The sequence below is a fragment of the Physeter macrocephalus genome, chromosome 7 (assembly GCF_002837175.3).
Source record: "Physeter macrocephalus isolate SW-GA chromosome 7, ASM283717v5, whole genome shotgun sequence".
Taxonomy (NCBI): Eukaryota; Metazoa; Chordata; class Mammalia; order Artiodactyla; family Physeteridae; genus Physeter; species Physeter macrocephalus.
In genome coordinates, this window is record NC_041220.1 from 50,093,363 (window position 1) to 50,112,149 (window position 18,787).

Consider the following 18,787-nt stretch of genomic DNA (forward strand, 5'->3'; position numbering starts at 1 on the left):
ATCTCTATGGTGATTTCCTATCTACGGTAAAGTTCACTAGAAGTCGTCAGTTCTGAAGAATCCTAGAAGGGGAGGGCCCATATTGTGGTGCCATTTCTCTGATTTTGGAAAAAATAGCTCTTCGTACTTGAAAATCACAGAATGCTGACAGGACAATCTGACCGACTTACTGCTTATAAAGTATGAGTTTGACCCTCATTTGAATGGATGTTTATCCCTATTAATCTCATGCTTTGGATGGCAAACACTATAATTTTAATCAGGATGCCAACCCATTGGAGGCATTGTCCCCAACTGTTCTTTTGTGACGTCCGTTTTGGATCAAATACAGATTTTTCCTTATGCCAAATTCTGCACTCTGGCCCATAGTATTACATTGTTTTACTCTTAACATAGGTAAAACGCCTACCAGCTGATAGATTTTTGTATGGAACACATTAAGAACATGGATTTTCTTGCATATCTTGCTCTTTTCTCTACTTCTTAAGCATTCATAGCACAAACTGTCTTCAATAATGGCTTATGATGAAAATTTGAAAATTTGTCATTCTCTGACCTGACCAGGGCTGGCTACATAATTTGCTGGGCCCGGTGCAGAATGAAAATGTGGGACCCCTGTTCAAAAGCAGGGAAAAAAGTGCAGTTAAAGGTACTAGTGTAATAGGGGTAGTGGTGATAAACGGGTAACTCGGTGAACTTAAAAATTGCAAAAATATTTTGGGGGTCAATATTCTATATAATGCCATGAACAACAACACTATATTAATGTGATATCTTGATTATGAAAATTTTTCTGGCTCACCTGTCTGCAAATTAAGATTTATACTTGTCATTTTATTTTCATTTTCAACAGGTAAGAAATTCATTTCACATAGTTTTTTTTTTCCAAGAGATATGACTGAAAGAAATATCAGTCACTCTCGGCAAATGCAAGATCACAAGTTATGACCATTTGCATTCTGAAAAGGATCTTTCTGCTGATGCAACTGTTAAGAAAATTTTATAGGCTGTGACAACAGATAAATTTCTAATAACATTTTGAGATATAAATTTTAGTAGTTCTAGTCTATTCTAGTGTTGATTCTTGTGGAACTATTTTTCTAAACAGATTTTTCACATGAATTCATTATATGTAAGTCTGAATTTAATTTTAAGTATAAATTTATATAATGGCATTTTAATGTTTCCTGAAACTTGTGGAAGTCGTACAAGCAACTGAAAGTGACTTATGGTTTGAGTATAAATCAAAAGGCCTGTTTATGCTTTCTCTTGTTGTAGCTTCAACTACAAGGAAAAAGGTTTAATTGCCTTCCTCATTAACAATTGGTTCATTCAAACCTTCAAATGAAAATAGTGTTTTTAAAAAACTGAAGTATAGTTGATTACAATAACATAATATTAGTTTTGGGTGTACAACATAGTCATTCGATGTCTTTATAGTTATAGTCTGTATAAAGTTATTGTAAAATATTAGCTATATTCCCTGTGCTGTATATTACATCCTTGTATCTTATTTTATACCTAGCAGTTTGTACCTCTTAATCCCCTACCCCTATATTGCCTTTCCTACCTCTCTCCCCAGCAGTAACCACTAGTTTGTTCTCTGTATCTGCAAGTCTGTTTCTGTTTTGTTATATTCGTTTTAGTTTTTTAGATTCCACATATAAATGATAACACACAGTATTTGTCTCTCGCTATCTGACTTATTCCACTAAGTATAATACCCTCCAAGTCCATCCATGTTGTTGAAATGACAAAATTTCATTCTTTTTAATGGCTGAGTAATATTCCACTATATATGTACCACATCTTTCCAGTGTTCTTTTCTGTAGAATGTGATGATCTTTATATTTAATTTCTATTTCTACATGTGTGGTTATTTGCTTCACCATGTTGCAGCACTTTTCAAAACTAGAGATTCTAAATCCTTTAAGAATTCTAATAATTCCCTGATAGGCTTTATTGCAATGTTCATGTATTTTGTACTAATTTACTGATGAAGTCTGCTGCCTGAGTGCCAGCAGTTCCTGTCCCAGGGTCAGGCTGGTGAGTTCATATTTGTGCGGATGACAGGGATTTGCAAGCTGGCTTCCCACTGCAGGTCCTGGTGCTGCCCCCATGCAGAGCCCCTTCCCACCTGTCGAGCCAGGGCTGCCACAGCTGTTGCTTCCGCTTCTGCTGTTGCCGTCACCATCCCCACTGCCGTGCAGGCCCAGGAACCTGCCCGGCTGCAGCGAGCTGCTCAGAAGCATGTGTATGCATGCTGGGTTACCTGCGCTGCCCAAGCCCTCTGCGCACGTGCAAGCATAACCTCTGGTCATGTTTCCACTGCTCATGTGCATGTTCCACTGTCCTATCAGACTTCACTTACCAAACACAAGTTCAAAAATAAAATTATTAAGAATTTCAAGACAGGAACAGCAGAGGATTAAACCAAGCATGGGGTCCTTCTGAGAGAAGGGCCCTGTGAGACTGCACGGCTCATATGCTCGCGAAGCTGCATATGGTTCCATAGTCTGTCAAGTGTCAGGATTTGAACTTGAAGGAGAACATGAGGTGGTAGGGAAATGATGAAACTGACGGATTCCCTCCATGACTTTAACTTAAGGAAATAGGTTGTTGATAAATCTGTGTCATCCTCATACTGAAATGTGTGCTTATTGAGAGCAAGAATCGTGTCTTATATAACCTGGTACGCACCACAGAGACTACCTCCATGCTTTGGATATAGCAGATGTTAAATAAATTTGCTTGAATAGATAAACTACTATTCTTCTGTTTTCAGAGGGGTAACATCTAAAGACCTGGCCACAGATAGATGATCTTTTTATGTAAGTCACTAAACTGATCAAAGTCGGTGTAAAAAACTCTCATCTGTCTGATCCAGGAGGAGGAATATTGTTAGTAAGCATTGTGTTTCCTGTACCGATTCTCTAAATGTGCCTGTATGTAAACTTCCTGAGTTTGGTGGGAACCTTTCTGCCTTTCCCTGGACTTAAAGAGAATCTCATAATTGATTTCCATTTTTTTTCTCCTTTGTTTCCCGAGGGGACTTAATTCTTTTCCAGACCCAAGATTAAGATGGCATTATTCTTTACCCAGAGTTTCCAAAGGTGATTTTGTAAATATTGTCTTAGACCTAACGATGAAAGACTGCTGACTAGGGAAATCTAATCAGCAAGTGGGAGATGAAGGGAAGGAGCAAAGTCTGTAATTCTGTAACTTTTTATTAAAAACTCTCTTCTATAGTAGGCAAATCAGGGTGCTGCTCCATCAAGTAGCACAAGTACTTGCCTTGAGGGCTTCCTTGTTTCACTTACTGTATAAAAGTTTGAATTTAGGGTAATAAAAACAGACCTTGTTGAGTCATGAAAATGGAAGATAGGTCTGGATTCTGCAGGGCAGTTGCAGTAAGTGCTCAGTCTACAGACAGCCAGGCCCTTTGCCAATCTCTACTAACCAGTGTTAAGGTCTATCCACAGCCCAAAATTCCTGTCGATCTTGATAAGTCTACACTCTATGAATAAGTAAAATTTATTAGTATGCATGCCAAAATGGCATACTCAGATGTTCCTTATTCATACTGACACACCCTGATACTATCAGGCACTTCCAATTCTAAATTACCACACATTCCAGAGGATGCATCCAGGGATTACAAATCACATTCATCTGGGTTAATAAGAGCCTATGTCCCTCTTATATAAAACAACAAGAATAACAATAAAACTTACTGATGGGACCTCAGCCCTGGTGACATCTTGACTGCAGTGAATTCTTGAGGCAGAGGCACCCAGCTAAGTTGTACCTGAAATCCTGACCCACAGAAACCATGAGAGATGTTTGCTGTTTTATGCTGCTAAGATTTGGAGTACGTCATTACACAGCAGTAGATGATACGACTTAAAGGAGGTGAGGGAGTCAGCCATGTGGCTCTCTGGAGGAGGAGCACTCTAGGCAGAAGAAACAGCCAGTGCAAAGGCCCTACAATAGGAGCACGATGGATATGTATACGGAACAGCAAGGAGGCCAGTGTATAGGAAGAGGGAATGAGGGTAAGAATAGGAGATGAGGTAAGAGAGATGACTGGGGGTCAGATCATATGGGAAGCTAGTAGGTTACTGGAGTAACTTTGGCCTTAATCTGAGAGAAATTGGGAGCTGTTGCGGGGTTTTGAGAGAGTAGTGGCATGATCTACGTTTTTGAAAGCTCACTCTGGCTTGTGCTGAGAAGCAGCTGTAGAGAATAAGGGAGAAAGCCAGGACACCAATTATGAGGCTGGGGCAGTAAATTAGGCAAGAAATGCTGGTGGCTAAAATCAAGATGGTAGCTCATAGAGTTAATGTAACAGGGATGACTTCTGGATGTGGAACCACTGATTGGTCTGCGGGGCATGAGAGAAAGAGAAGAGTCAAGGAGGACCTCATCATTTTCAGTTTGAGTAATAAAGAAATGGGAAGACTGTAGGAGGATCAGGTGTGGGGATGAGGAAAATCAGAAATTCACATTTAATCACATCTATCGAGATATTACACACCAAGTAGAGACATTAAGCAGGAAATTGGACATATGAGCCTAGAGTTGGGGAATGATGTTTAGGCTGGATATATACATCTAGTTGTCAGTATACAAATAGTATTTAAAGTCATGAGACTGTATGAGGTCACCATCTAAAGATAGAAGGACCAAGAGACCAAGAACTGGGAATTGGCGTATTCCTACATTCAGAAGTCAGGATACAGAGAAGGAATTGTAGAGAAACCTGGGAAGGAATAAATAGCCAGGGAGGTAGGGGGAAAACTCAGAGTGTGTGGAGTCTTGGAGTCAATTAAAGGAAGTGTATCAAGGTGAAGTGGCAGATCGCCGCTGTGTGGGTATGAATACTGAGAAGTGACTGCTGGATTTAGCATGGACTTTCAATAGCAGTGTCAGTTGAGTCATGAGGTCTGGAGAGTGACTGGAATGGGTTTAGCAGTGAGAGAAAAAGAACTGGAGCTAGTAAGAACAAAATAACTCTTTCTAGTTTTGCTGCAAAGCCACCAGAAAAATCAGGTGGTATCTGGTGAGGGCAATCGGGTTAGGTTTTAAAAAGGTATTTTTCTGCTGATGGGAAAATTGAGAAATGGCAAAACTTTGCTGATTTAGTAGGAGGAAGAATGGTTAACCAATGTCCTTAGGTAGACTCTAGTGCCCAAGTAGAGGGCCTAGCTTTGGTAGAAACCCAGAGAGATTGTTTAGTCTCAGGAAAAAACTGTAAATGACTTTGAAATGAGCAAAAAATATTACTGGTGCCCTGTCTAGCACACTCCTCAGGTTATCTGCACCTCGTCTTTGAGCTATTTTGCAACTTTGTAAGCCGCAGACTCTCGGTACTGGTTCTAACATCTTACTAGTTCCTTCATTATGAGTTCAAGAAAATCTTTGGCACGCGTTCACTTTATATTTGTGTGAGAATCATGATTATACATCCTCTTTTAAAAAGGAAGTATCCTTCAATAGTAACGAGGGCGGACAACATAAACGGGCAAATGCTTAGGTGGGTGGAGGTAGTGGTGGTTAACGGTGGAAGCTGTCTTCCAGCAGCTTCATTTTTCTGAGGACAGGGATGTGACAGTCAGCAGAGTGGGAGAGTGAATGGACCGGGGAAGTTTAGTATGACTGCAGCAGTGAACACCACTTGAGGTTAACGGCCATGAATTCGAAGGGGGATGTTGGTGGACTGTATTTCTCTAGCCACAGTTCGGTTGCATAGGTGCACACACCAAGGAGGGAGGGTTGAATTTAACCAGGGGTGTGCCTTGGTTAAACCACCAGGAAGAAGCAATGTGGGGAGGCAAGAGAGTTGGGGATATATACAAAGAATGATTAGAGTGATTCTCTTAAGCAGGGTAAGGAGATATGACTTAGAAAACGTGAAGGACGACGTTCTATCGACAGACTGGAGGTCCCAATGGGGTGGAAAGACTTGGAGTTGCTGTACTAGAACAATAAGCTGGAAAGACAGGAGCTGGTAATCAGAGAAGCAAAATATTCTCTCTACTTGGGGCCAGCATCCTAGCATCTGGACAGACCTTCTACTGTTTGAGGGTCACTTACCTGTTAACCACCAGACTCCTCTTTTAGTGTGTGGAAGCAGAGATGTTTTGCATGGAGTACGTACTTCCCCTTCTCCTAGTTTAACTCTTATGGTCTTTCTCAATGAGATGATTCCATGAAATCAAGTTTTGTTTTCTTCAAGAGTGAACAGAATCTGCAGACAGACAGGCAGCTCAATGAGCAGGGTCTCTCTGGAAGGTTGTATAGTCTGTGCACTGCACAAAGGACCGCAGGCTGAAGGGTGAGCGGGCTGAGATCCAGCTCAAGCTCTGCTCACTGAGCTGCAGTCCTATCACCAGCTGCCTTTTGTGTCCACAAAGGTTCATGCCCTGCTCTTGTGGGGATGTTCTAGAGTAATGACTTATCTAATTCACAGAAAGATGCTATGTAGACCAAGGAGCCCTGATAAAAACTGCACATGTGCTATGAGGCTTTACCCAGAGGGCTAGGCTCAGGAGGCAGATTTGTCTTTCTGCAGAGAAATCTCTTGTGTTCTTTGGTCCTCTAAGCATTTCAAGTGTTCAGAGTCTTTTTGAAGGAAGAGACCTGATATTATGTGCATAGAGTAGCTCTGTTTCCCCAAAACCAATACATGGCTTTCTAGATCATTGGTATTTGAGAAAAATGATGAAGTATGCATCACGTGAATTACTTAGGGATCACTGCCACCTCCACTGTTTCTTGTCCATTTATCAGAAAAATCTTAGAAAGTTAGACTAATGTAAGACACTGATAAAAATCAGCTGAATATTTTCTTTCTGATAAGCAATGTAAGCGAGTGGGCAGAAATTGCTTAGATAGGTGTAAAAAATTTCTACTTGCTCATTTACTATTTTAAGACCTTTAATACAACAGTTCATTTTGAGATATGTTACTTACCAATGGTCTTTGAATTTTCAGGTAACTTCAGTTATGCAATGTTTACAGTCTCCTTAAACTAACCATTAAGCTTCGTATAAAAGTACCGGCAAAGGCTTTTTTTGGGTATAGGAATTCTAGCAATAACCACTCATTGAATTAAAAACATAATACAGAACAAAGCTTTGTGGAGACAAAATAATCCATGCTCACTGAAAGCAAATGTTAGTATAGAGGATGAGCTACAACTTGGAGACTTAAAAACAAAGGCTACTTTCATCACACTTTTATAGTCAGTAGCTAATCCAGGGAATGCTGTCATAAGGTAGTTCAGTATCATTTTCCCGAACTTAATAGTAACAGAGAATTAAAAGAGTAAAGCTATTCAACTAAGCCAGTAGAAAAATCAAGAATCTCCAGCCCCAAGCTATTTCTGGATTATCCATGTGGAGAATCTGCAGACTCTCTCTGGTGTTCTCCCTTTAGGCACATGGACTATTTTTACCAGCACAAAGAGCAACGCTGACTGTGATCTTGCAAGCACAATTCTCAATTATTCTCCACGGCTGAGCTTTCGTCAAAGACCACACAACTTTGTTTGGAGCCCCTTTGAGGACATCACTACTTCCTTTTCTGTCTTCACCTAGAAATGCAATGTTTGGGCAAGGAAGGGGGAGGGAGAGTAGAAGACAGGAGAAGCATGAGAAGGATGGCAAGAACATGGGGAGCCCAGAGCTGACTGGGAACCCTCTCTCATGGCCTGACAGGCTTCTTCACAGGGAATACTCATTATTTTACTTAAAAGTACAATGAAATTCCAGAATAGCAGACAAATTCCTAGTCTAACCTAGTATAAAACCGCATGCTAAAGCAAAATACATTTTTCTCCCCATATAATATGCTGCTAAAATTATTTATGCCATTTGTGTGGAAATTAAGACCAAAATGCAATATGCTTTACATTTCTGGTGTAGAAAGTTTTGTTCCTGAGTCCCGGTCCTGAGGATGGCAAATCTAAATGATAAATGAAATGAATATGTCATTTATTAGATGGAACAGCTGATGGAAGTGGTATTTGATTATTGGGGAGAAAATGCTACTTCAGAAATCTAAGAACTTTAGAAAATGTGCTGATATACATATATTGAAAGTTGGGTTAAAAAGAATCTGTTTACCAGCTTTGGTTTACTACTCCAGAGATGCAGGTGGGGAGGATATTCTTAGACTATGCCTTCCACACGTGTCTGGTTAATAATGAGGTGCTTTCCCCCATAGCATGGTACATCTTAGTGCAAAACTTTAGTACCTAGTAGACTATAAGAAGATATCTGTATAAAAGGAATAAAGTTAATACCTCAGCCAATAAGCCAGTAAATCTTTTTTTTTTTTTTTCGGTATGCGTGCCTCTCACTGTTGTGGCCTCTCCCGTTGCAGAGCACAGGCTCTGGACGCGCAGGCTCAGCGGCCATGGCTCACAGACCTAGCCGCTCCGCAGCACGTGGGATCCTCCCGGACCGGGGCACAAACCTGTGTCCCCTGCATTGGCAGGCGGACTCTCAACCACTGTGCCACCAGGGAAGCCCCAAGCCAGTAAATCTTATGCTGCACGAATGTGCAGTGTTTTACTGCGTTGCTCAGGCTATAGTATTATTTTCTACTTTCACACCGTGCAGTTATATCCACTTGATTTAATCATGGATATTTTCTTTAACATAAGCGATCTTAAGTGTAAACTTCATTTTAAAATATCTTCAGATTCATTCTATTAGTTAAAATACACTCAGGCAGACATTAATCCAATTTGAATAACTACATATGAATGAGGCTCCAGCACTATCCAATACCGAGTGTAAGTCAGCTCCATTCATGAAGGCTTTTTATGCATAAATATAAAAATATTTTATTTCAGATGCTTACACTTTTAAGGTACTCCCTAGAAAGGGATGTCAAAAAAATATTAAATAAAAGCGGTTTCAAACTTTGTTAGGCTATGATTTGAGGGGGAAATAACTATTGATGGTTACATAGCTGGAAATCTTTGTGGTAATAAGTATAAGCTAACTTCAATAAACTCACTTTTCCCAGAATCCATTGGTGTGAAATTATACACTGTTATTTTCAAAGGCTATTCAGCTTTGACTGATATACAACAAGCAGTTACTGAGCATCTGCTATATTGCTTATTGTGTAGTCTAGTTAATTTGTCTGTAGCAAAAACAAAGCCACAGATGACCTTATCTCTTCCATTGTGTGTGTGTTTGAAGCTGTTTGTATATTCTTGATTAGTTTGTTTTTGAAGCAGCTTGGAAAAGTCTCATCTACTTTTTAGTACTTGGTTGCTTTTATAAAGCATCTTAGAAAGTAGACATGGCACTCCCAGATCTGCCGAAAGTATTTCTTCTCTGAAGACTCAATTTCTTCCATTGTTTAAAAAAATTTTATTTATTTTGCCATGCTGAGCAGCAAGTGAGATCTTAGTTCCCCAACCAGGGATCGAACCCATGCCCCCAGCAGTGGAAGTGCTGAGCCTTAACCATTGGACTGCCAGGGAAGTCCCAAGACTCATTTTCTTGAGCGGTATTGCTTTGCTCATGCAGTGAAGACTTCTGGTAACAGAAATGGACCAGAGAGTTTCAAACAGTTCTACAGAAATTGTACTTTGGTCTCTGGACTTCATTGTCCTTAGGAATTGGAACTGTCACCCGGTGTGCATTCTTCATAACTGAGATTATCTTAAAACAGAAATGGTAGGAAAGCTTTCCTGTGCTTCGGGTAGGAGACGAATTTGCTTTTGTAGAATTTGTGGCTGAGGAAGGCAGACAGGGCCTGGTTGAAGAAGACGTATGTTACCACAAGCCACCAAGTTAAGTTGTGGAAACCAAAGGTGACAGCCATGGAAATGTAGATCATCAGCTCTGCCAAGTAGTTAGGGGAAGAAACGTATTCAAACCAGTCTCCAAAAGGGATTCGGTGGTTACAGTGAATGACCACTCCTGAAATGGAAAAAGAAGATACCCTGAACATTTGAAGTTGCCAAAACAAGTTTTACCACTTCACCCTCCAAATAATTTATAAAACTCATTTAGAAAAAGGTGTCACAGACCTGTACAAACCACCATCCTGTCACACCTCCATTGTCATTCTACTACATATTAAAAAGTCACATGCTGAGGTTATACTAACAATTGTAAATAAGTTTCTCCAACAATCCTCCAAGCTATAAAGAGCTCAGACTCCAGAGTCAGACTGCATGAGTTCAAATCCTAGCTCTGCCACTTACAAGCTGTGTAACTTTAGATAAGTTGCTTAACCTCTCTGTGCCTCTCTTTCCTCATTTATAAAATGAGGATAAGACTGTACCCGTCTAAAGCGCGTAGTACTGTGAAGTTACATATAAAGCACTCAGAACAGGGCCGGCACAAAGTAAGCACTTGATAAATGCTGAATAGTACTATTCCATTTTTAATATTTCAAGAAGTCTAATAAAAACTGTACCTGTGATAAGTCAACACAAGTTAACTAAAGAGTCAAGTTTTTTTTTTGCTTTAGCTGGAATGATACTAACTTGGCACAGTAATACTAGGGGTCACAGGCTGGTTATACACATATATGCAGTGTAGGCCCCAAAATGTGGGCACAGAATAGAGCTGTAGAATGTCAGGGCTAGATGGTGCCAGGGAGGCCTTTCAGTAAAATGCTCTCATTTTACAGATGGGAAGATCAAGACCCAGAGAGTCTTGTCAAAAATGAGCATTTGAAAGATTAGCCAACTAATTAGGGCGGGAAAGAAAAGAGAGAAGGAATATGTACACCTAACTTCTGAGGGCTAAAATCCACATGCAGTGGTTCTAAAAGATATCTCACCTGCTTTATTTTTCCTGAGATTGCCGAGAATGACATGACACTTATACTGATGGACAGATGACCAGATGAACATCATCATTCCGAGGATATGGAACCACCGAGCTTGCATCAAGAGATTTTTCCCTATCACATAGACTACAGAAATAAGAATTATCTTATTAGCCAACTCTGCAAAATTTCAGAGGCTCAGAGCATTAAAAAAATCATATAATCAGTAGAACACAATTACCTACTTATTCTGTTCTTCACGACTGGAAAATCATCCTGCTATAATTTCCCAAGTACAGAGGGGAGAACAGCATCCCTGTGGATGAGGGAGGTTTGCTCCTCAGCCAGGGGCAGCTTCGGGGCCCCTGGCAGAGAATTCCATATCAACACATTCTCTTGCTCCTTCTTCAAGTGCTTCAAGCACAGGGGTCAGCTCTGTCTCCCACTCTTGTGATGTACTCTTGTGTGGTGAGACTACTTCGCATTTTTATTTCTAAGCCTGGTTTTATGTCCCCTTTCTTACAGTCTGTCAGAAAAACACTTCCTAAAGGATCTCATCCCGAGCCATTTCTAAGGAAACCTTTAATGCTGACTTGACTGGCTCTGGCCAATGAAGAAAATCACTGCAAGTAAAGGCTAACAGTGGAACTTCTCAAAAAGAGGCGAAATGGAAACTGCAAGATAAGGACCAAAACAGTATCCCTTTCTGATTAGAGAGAACCTAGTCAGAGAGATTTCGTTTCAGGAGTAGAAACACTCAAAAGTTTCATCTTCTTTCTTCTCCAGCTACCAAGAAGATGGGAAGAATGCAGGTTTTCTAAGGACTGGCATTAGAAAAACAAATTAAGGACTTCCCTATGTTCAGCAGGAAGCAGAGGCTAGTCAGGGATTTGACTGAAAAAACAAAGCTGTCCATTGACAACGGGGAAGAGCCGGAGGCTCTGCAGCCAAGAGGGAGCCCCTACAAAGGTGATTCAGGTAGGAGAACCAAGGATCAAGCTATTCCATATGGGTACCTGGAGGCAGGACTCAGCTGATGACAGCTAATGACTAATGACAGTCCACCAAAATCTAATTGTGTTAATTTCTTTTAAAAACTTGCTTTCTCTAAACAATCTACCATAGTCTCTTAATGTTGACTAAGTTTAGCCATTTAACTAGTTATATTTTTTATAAATTAAAAATAAAACAGAATATGAAAAATAGTTTTAAATCAGAGGGCTATAAGAGCAAGTCACCACAGGATTAAAAGTTGAAGCAAGTGTCTGAGAGTTCACGTTACAGCCAAGTTGCCTACTCTAAAGGCAGAGAAATTACCTATGAGAGAAAAAAAATTTTAAGAGTAAGTTATGATACAGGAAAGGGGAGGCAGGAGGAAGGCTATTTACTGAGGGTCTAATCTGTGTAGTATTTAATTATTCATTTATTCATTTGTTCCTTATTGAGTGTCTACTGAGCGTGGCATCTTTCACAAGGGATAAAGTAGTGGGTAAGTCAGGTCAGATCCCAGTCCTCATGAACTCACACTCTAGTAGCAAGAGATGAAACAAGTAAAAAAATCAATAACCAAGATAAGTTAAGGTACAGATGGTACTCTGAAGAAAAAACAACAGAACAATGTAATGGAGAGTGACTGGGGGTGGACCCTCTAGATTCTGAAAGCAAGGAGATGTGAAGATCTGGGTAGTTTACAGATACACTTTCTTTCCACTTTCACAAGAACCCTCTGAAATCAGTATACGTCCCTAATTCCAGATGAAGGTTCTGAGGCTCTGACAAGTTAATAAGCCAGAATTCAGACTCAGGCCCATCTGACACCCAAGCCCCTGTCATTTCTATCAGACTCTGCAGCTGGCAAATGCCCCAGTGTGTTCTCTTCCAATGAATTCCTGAAACCAGTCCTCCCCATACTGTCCCAGATGACCTCTTGAAGGACAGGTAGGTGAAACACAAGTTTCAGAAAACTTCAGAAAGGAGTAAAAGCTATTTTGTGGGTGTCTCAGCAGCCTTTCCTTGACTTCTTATACAGGAGGGAAGGTGGAAGTTGGGGTCCAGCCAGCAGAGGAAACTCCAGGAGAGATATGTAATGCTAACAGACTGCAAGCTAGTGGGTTACCAAAGTGCTCTGGAAAGCTCCTTTGGGTAAAAACCTCGGACTGTTCTCCAGGAATGACGGCTCAAACCGTGACATGGGATGCACAAGGATGCCACAGCCGAAAGCTCAGGGAGGAAAAACTGACTTACATTCAGAGAAATTAGATGGAGAGGTGCTAACTGAGTGGCTGGAGCCAATGAACAACTCAGGAATTGAGAAAGAGCGTCAGTAAGTCATACTTTAAAATCGTTCCTTGCGCCATGGAGCTCACGGGCTGTCCTACAGCAACAGAGAGAGAGGCCAATCAAGGGGCACTTGACACTGAAATCAAACCTGAGGTAGAGCTCACTCACTGAGTACTGGAAATATCCAGACCATGGGCTCAATTTACAAGGAGGGATAAGGCAGCTTTAGGAAACAGGGAGACTTGGGCTTAGAGAAAACAGCTGTGAAGGACCTACCCTAGAGCATGTGGGCTGACGGATACCAAGGGTGCGAGATGAAGTTAAGCTCAACACTAGAAAACTCATTTCCATCACCCAAAATGACTTGAATTCTTTATGATAAGCAGGCACTGTTTTTACAAAAACAATGGTCAGATATGTCAGATATCCAATCCTCCCTCTCCCCCATCCCCCAAATCACATTTCATTTCCTCCTCATAAACAAAGTCATGATTTTGCTTCCCTCTTCCTGGCTAGTGAGAGCTCAGAAGTGTTAAGACACAATTTTGATTTACCACAGTACTCTTTTGTCCTCTCTGCTCAGGCTGCCTCACTTGAAATAAGCTTTGTTACAACGGGAACAATCACAAGAACGAAATGGCAACAAAATGGCTCCCTACCTCCTCTTCAAATCCCAACTATTCACCATGAGCTCAGGCCACCCTTTCCTCCTCTGGTATTCCATGATTTCACCCTGCACAACAACTTTCCCTTCCCCACCCTCAACCCTCACCCCTCCACTCCTGGATGATGAGGCTTTGGTGAGGCAGCTTGGCTTGCTGACCCTTTCTCCTGTTCCAGTGTGTTCCCCTGCTCCCTGTTCTACTCTTGACCACACTGCCTCTTTCTTTCCAGACTAACTCCACAGAAGTTCACTGACTTCAATCCCATTGATGGAAACCCCACATCCCACTTCTTCATCCCTAAACCAGTCCTCCTGAAAACTTTGCACTTTATTCTCTTTACTGAAGGCATTGCTGCTTACGTTGGTATCTCTCAGATTTTAGCAGTTATGATTAATGTGATGTGCATCTGCTAGGCACCCTTGGGCATGTTGACTTTTTAAAGCTACAATTAGAGCCCAAACTCCTCAAATGCAAAGTGAACTGGGCAGGTCTCCTACTTTTTAACTTCCATAATGCTTGGTGGAATGCTTCACCCAGAGTCCCTCATATACCCAGTGACTCAGCTGACAGACCCCAGCAACCACTCACCATTCCTGCCGTCCATTGGCACTTGGCTCAACACAGTTAGGCCAACAAGGACATAGTAGACAAGTCCAAAACAGTACTGCACGACGTGAATCATGGCATTGGAGAAGACACTGACATAGAAGCACTCGAAGAGTCTTCGTAGGCTGTGTAGCCACAGAAACACTAGTACTAAGAACGCAGACAGCGCGAGCTCACCCCCTACAATTCAGAATGGAACACACTCAGCATCTCTCTCTCCAGGACTAATCCAAAGTTATGATTTCCCCTACTGTTAAACAGGGTATTAAACAAGATCAGAGCTAGGAAAGGGCCCTAGATATCATCCAGTCTAACACCTCCTTTTTTTGTGTGTGTGGTACGCGGGCCTCTCACTGCTGCGGTCTCTCTCGTTGCGGAGCACAGGCTCCGGACGCGCAGGCCCAGCGGCCATGGCTCACAGGCCCAGCCACTCCGTGGCATGTGGGATCCTCCCGGACCGGGGCACGAACCCGAGTCCCCTGCATCGGCAGGCGGACTCTCAACCACTGCACCACAAGGGAAGCCCAAACACCTCCTTTTTTTTGGCAATGAGGGAGTGAGCCAAGTGAAGTCAAGGCATTTGGCTCAAAGTTACACAGTAAGCTAGTGACAGAGCTGAGACAGACTCAGGTCTCCTGACTCTACTCTTTGATGTGAAAGCCTTCTGGGTTACGTGGCTGTGAAGGGATCCGTGCTCTCAGAACCCAAACTCCATGGTCTCTGGTCCCTGGCACTAATCCCCATTTGAAGATAGTCAGGAAGAGTTCCTGGATGACCTCTGAGCAAGGACTCCTGGTGGGATCCCTGAGGTCAGGGGGGAGAAGAGACACAGGCATATACAGAAGCAGAAAGGGGGACGGGAAAGAGACAGGAAGAGTTATGCATTTCTTTCCGTATTAAAAAAAAAAAAGAAATGATACTTTTGGGGGACTGTGAGCCTTGAGATCGATCTTCCTATCTGCCTCTCACCCCTCTGCCTCAAGAGAAGTCAGAAGAAATGCTGGTTTTTAAAATGACATAAAATCTAGATTTTTTTTAAAAATGTTATCACACACATCATAAAAATACAATAAGGACACAGCCTAATGAATTTTTGCAAAGTACACCAGCCCATCCCACCCGTACGACCAGCCCCTACATCAAGAAACAGAGCACAGCCAGCACCTTGTGCTCCCCTCCAGGCACTGCCCCTCCCCGCACCCTCCCACGGGTACACTCTACAGAGACTTCTAGCACACAGACTGGCTTTACCTGCTTTTCTCTTTTAAATATAGTGAAACCTAGTTCTAACTCTTCAGGAATAGGATAAAACAAACAACCAAATACAACTCCTATCAACCACCCTTCAAATATCAGAACCCCAGGCAGCCCCCCAGTAAGCAAATGAAGAGGTAAAGCTTTAATGGGTGAAGTGGGATTCGCCGAGGTATCTTCCCCTCCCAAGTAGGATCTGCATAGCTTTTTCTTTCTGTCATCTTTTACAAGTTCCTCTGGTTATACAGAAAAGGACTGTTCCTAGGAAGCCAGCGGTTTGGCTGCTGGAACAAAGGACAGAGATAGCACCAGAACAATTTGTTGCTAATTCTGCCCCTCTCCTGATGCCTGACATTAATTGAGGCCACTTTATGGGTTTCACCTTCAATTCCTTACCTTTTAAATTGTTCTATGTATCCTTTATTCAAGGCACAGTGAGGTAAATTTAAATGCTATTTTGTAATCATCTGATCAACAACTATTTACAGTCAATTTTTTTATATAACCAAAGCCTCACAGCATAACAAACATTTTTAACCTGTGATCAAAAAGTAATTTTCTATCAAATTTCTGGAGTCCAGAGGCATGATTGTGGTTGGAACCATATATATGATAAATGTTTCAAGGCAAACCTGAGGGATCCTACAGTACTAAAAATATCAGAGGGAGAACAGCCAGTCCTGTTCAGCACAGCACTTGCTGGGAAATCAGGGATGAAGAGCTGACTCTCAGCTCTACCATGATCTCAGTGAAGGACTTGGGGCCTTCCCCTTGGCCATCTGGCTGTGCCACGCAGAACACTTTTTGCCCCACCCTTCACTTCCCAGCCCCGCCAAGAAGCTGAGAGTGGCTATGAAATACCGAGAACACCTCCCCGCAGGCAGGAGACAGGAACAGGATGCAATGGTTGGTATTAGCCAGAGGAGTTGTTACCTCGGAATTGCGCAGCCCCAAGAATTCTGAGTAAATGATGAAGCCAGTTTGGAAAAGGTGCTCCCACAAACAGAGACTGAGTAAGGCTCCAAAGCAGGAAGCCATTCCACAGCACTGAGATGATATAGAAGTGAGAAAAATACCTGCGAAGGGAAAACAAGTTAGGTAATAATCAGTGGATCCACTTTAAGCCTTTATATAGGAAGACTATTTTTAGTTTCCCTATCCTCTTTCCTCCATTCTGCAAGTATAGCTTTGCTTTTTTAATAGAACCTGAATCCTACAGATGTTCAGATTTTTGAAATTTCCTTTCAAATGATGGGATTGGTTAACTAATAAGAAAAACAGGCTTCCTAAGGTTAACAAGAACATGAATGACCTTGTTAAACTTAGATGTAGTAGGTTAATTAGCTCTCTCTCTTATCTCCAGGTAACAGGATTGGGCTCAAACTCAAAAATAGGGGGCCCCAGGGCCTGGCAGAGACATCCTAGATTGTGCTAACACTAGCCAAATCTGTGGAAGATTTCTAAATCTCGAGTGATATTGCTGCAATAGCCATTCAACTGTTACACAAGATTTGCATAATCACAGGCTCTCAGGGTTGCAAAAAACCTTAAAGGTCTTCTGATTCAGTGTTTTCTTAAATTGTGTTGACCTAAATTACTTTTATAATAACATGACAAATATTAACTCATAAAACTAGCTATCAACTCCTGATGGGTACCGCTCTCATACAAATACAATACGTATTTTGCAATCAACACAGTAACGAATGAAATAAATAAAACCACAAAACCAATAAAAGTTGAAATTAGCAATTAGCAATGTCAATTTAACGTGAAAGATTATGCTGGTTTGCTGCAAAGGAATCACCTAATATGGCACCAGGGCCTAACATGTTTTTTTGAGGTCTCTTTACCTATACCTCTACTTATCTTTCTCTAATCAAATCAATGCAAAATCTTTCTGACTCTGCAGGATGCCTGGAGGTCACCTGGCCTTCCCTGGTCTTCAATGTATCACATCTATATTAAGCCCTCCTTCTTGTCTCATTAATCTGTGATGCAGTAAGACAGCCTGGAGTCAATAGGATTACACATAGATTCAGGGACTCCTCTTCCAGTTGATTCAGAATATGCTTGTATGTACCAGACCTCACAGTCCCCCAGACTATGCTCACAACCCGTCTGACAAACACTGATCTAAGCTGACCATTCCATAGCAACCCACTTATTCTCCCCACTACTGTTACAAATTCTATCACCAGATCTGTCCTCTCTGAGATGTCCTGTTACTCTGGATTCGAATCTTCTCTAGGCTCAAGAGCTTAGTTTCCTGCAAAGTTCATGCATGAGTGTCAAGTCTACCCCCTCATCCCCACCCCCGGGCCCCTGGCCTTTGGTTGCCTCCCAGGGTCTTCCGTAAGACACACTTTCCAGAACTGAGCCCAGGTCTGGTCTGGGCCAGCAGAACAGAATGGCAGCTGCAAGGTGCTCTGCAGGCTCCCATGGAAAGAGGAGGGGCCAGCTTCTGAGGAGCAACTTTAAGCCGCTTTACCTGCTTCATGTTTTCAAAAAAATTTACTGAGCACTTAGAACGTGCTAGGTGATGTTCTTGGAGCAGGAAACGCAGCAGGGAGCAAACTGAGCAGGTGGCTGCCATGATGAAGTTTATCTTTCGGCAGACAGTCAGCAAATGAACCTGTAGACATCTAGCCCAGTGCTGGGTGAGGGGACAGAGAGGGTGCAGAGCGGAGGCCATTCTGGGTGAGTGGTCAAGGATGGCCTCTCTGGAAGTGACACTTGGCTACAATGAGTAACCTTTGTGAATTTCTGAGGAATGAATGTTCTAGGCAGAGGAAATAACCACCACGAAGTCCCTGAGGCACAACAAAGGACACGTGTGTGGAGGGTGCTAGGGCATGAAAAGGAAGGGCAGACCCTACAGGGCCCTGTAAGGACACTGGCTTTTAAGTGGGATGGGAAGGCATCTGAACACAGCAACCTGAAGTAATACTTTATGTTTTAAAAATCCTTCTGGCTGATGGAAAAGTTCTGGAGATGATGACGGTGGTGATGGTTGCACAACAATGTGAATGTACTTAAAGCCACTGAGCTGTACACTCAAAAAGGGTTAAAGTGGGAAATGGTATGTCATGTATATTTTATCACAATCAAAAAAAAAAAAGAGAGAGAGAGGGCTTCCCTGGTGGCACAGTGGTTGCGCGTCCGCCTGCCGATGC

At 42.0% G+C, this 18,787-nt stretch overlaps 1 protein-coding gene across 2 annotated transcripts in view; it reads right to left on the reverse strand.

Annotated features, from left to right (window-relative positions):
* Positions 1 to 9,368: 9,368 nt before the first annotated feature.
* SRD5A3 (steroid 5 alpha-reductase 3) overlaps positions 9,369 to 18,787 on the reverse strand; it is a 15,172-nt gene continuing 5,753 nt past the window's right edge. The window contains exons 2-5 of one of the 2 annotated variants that reach the window (XM_024131996.3): positions 16,545 to 16,687; positions 14,340 to 14,537; positions 10,819 to 10,953; positions 9,369 to 9,947 (exon numbers count right to left, since the gene is read on the reverse strand). In XM_024131996.3, the coding sequence (XP_023987764.1) occupies positions 9,688 to 9,947; positions 10,819 to 10,953; positions 14,340 to 14,537; positions 16,545 to 16,687 (736 nt within the window). In that variant the 3' untranslated portion in view covers positions 9,369 to 9,687. The remainder of the gene's footprint in view (positions 9,948 to 10,818; positions 10,954 to 14,339; positions 14,538 to 16,544; positions 16,688 to 18,787) is intronic. The other variant, XM_055085963.1, reaches the window with a different exon arrangement.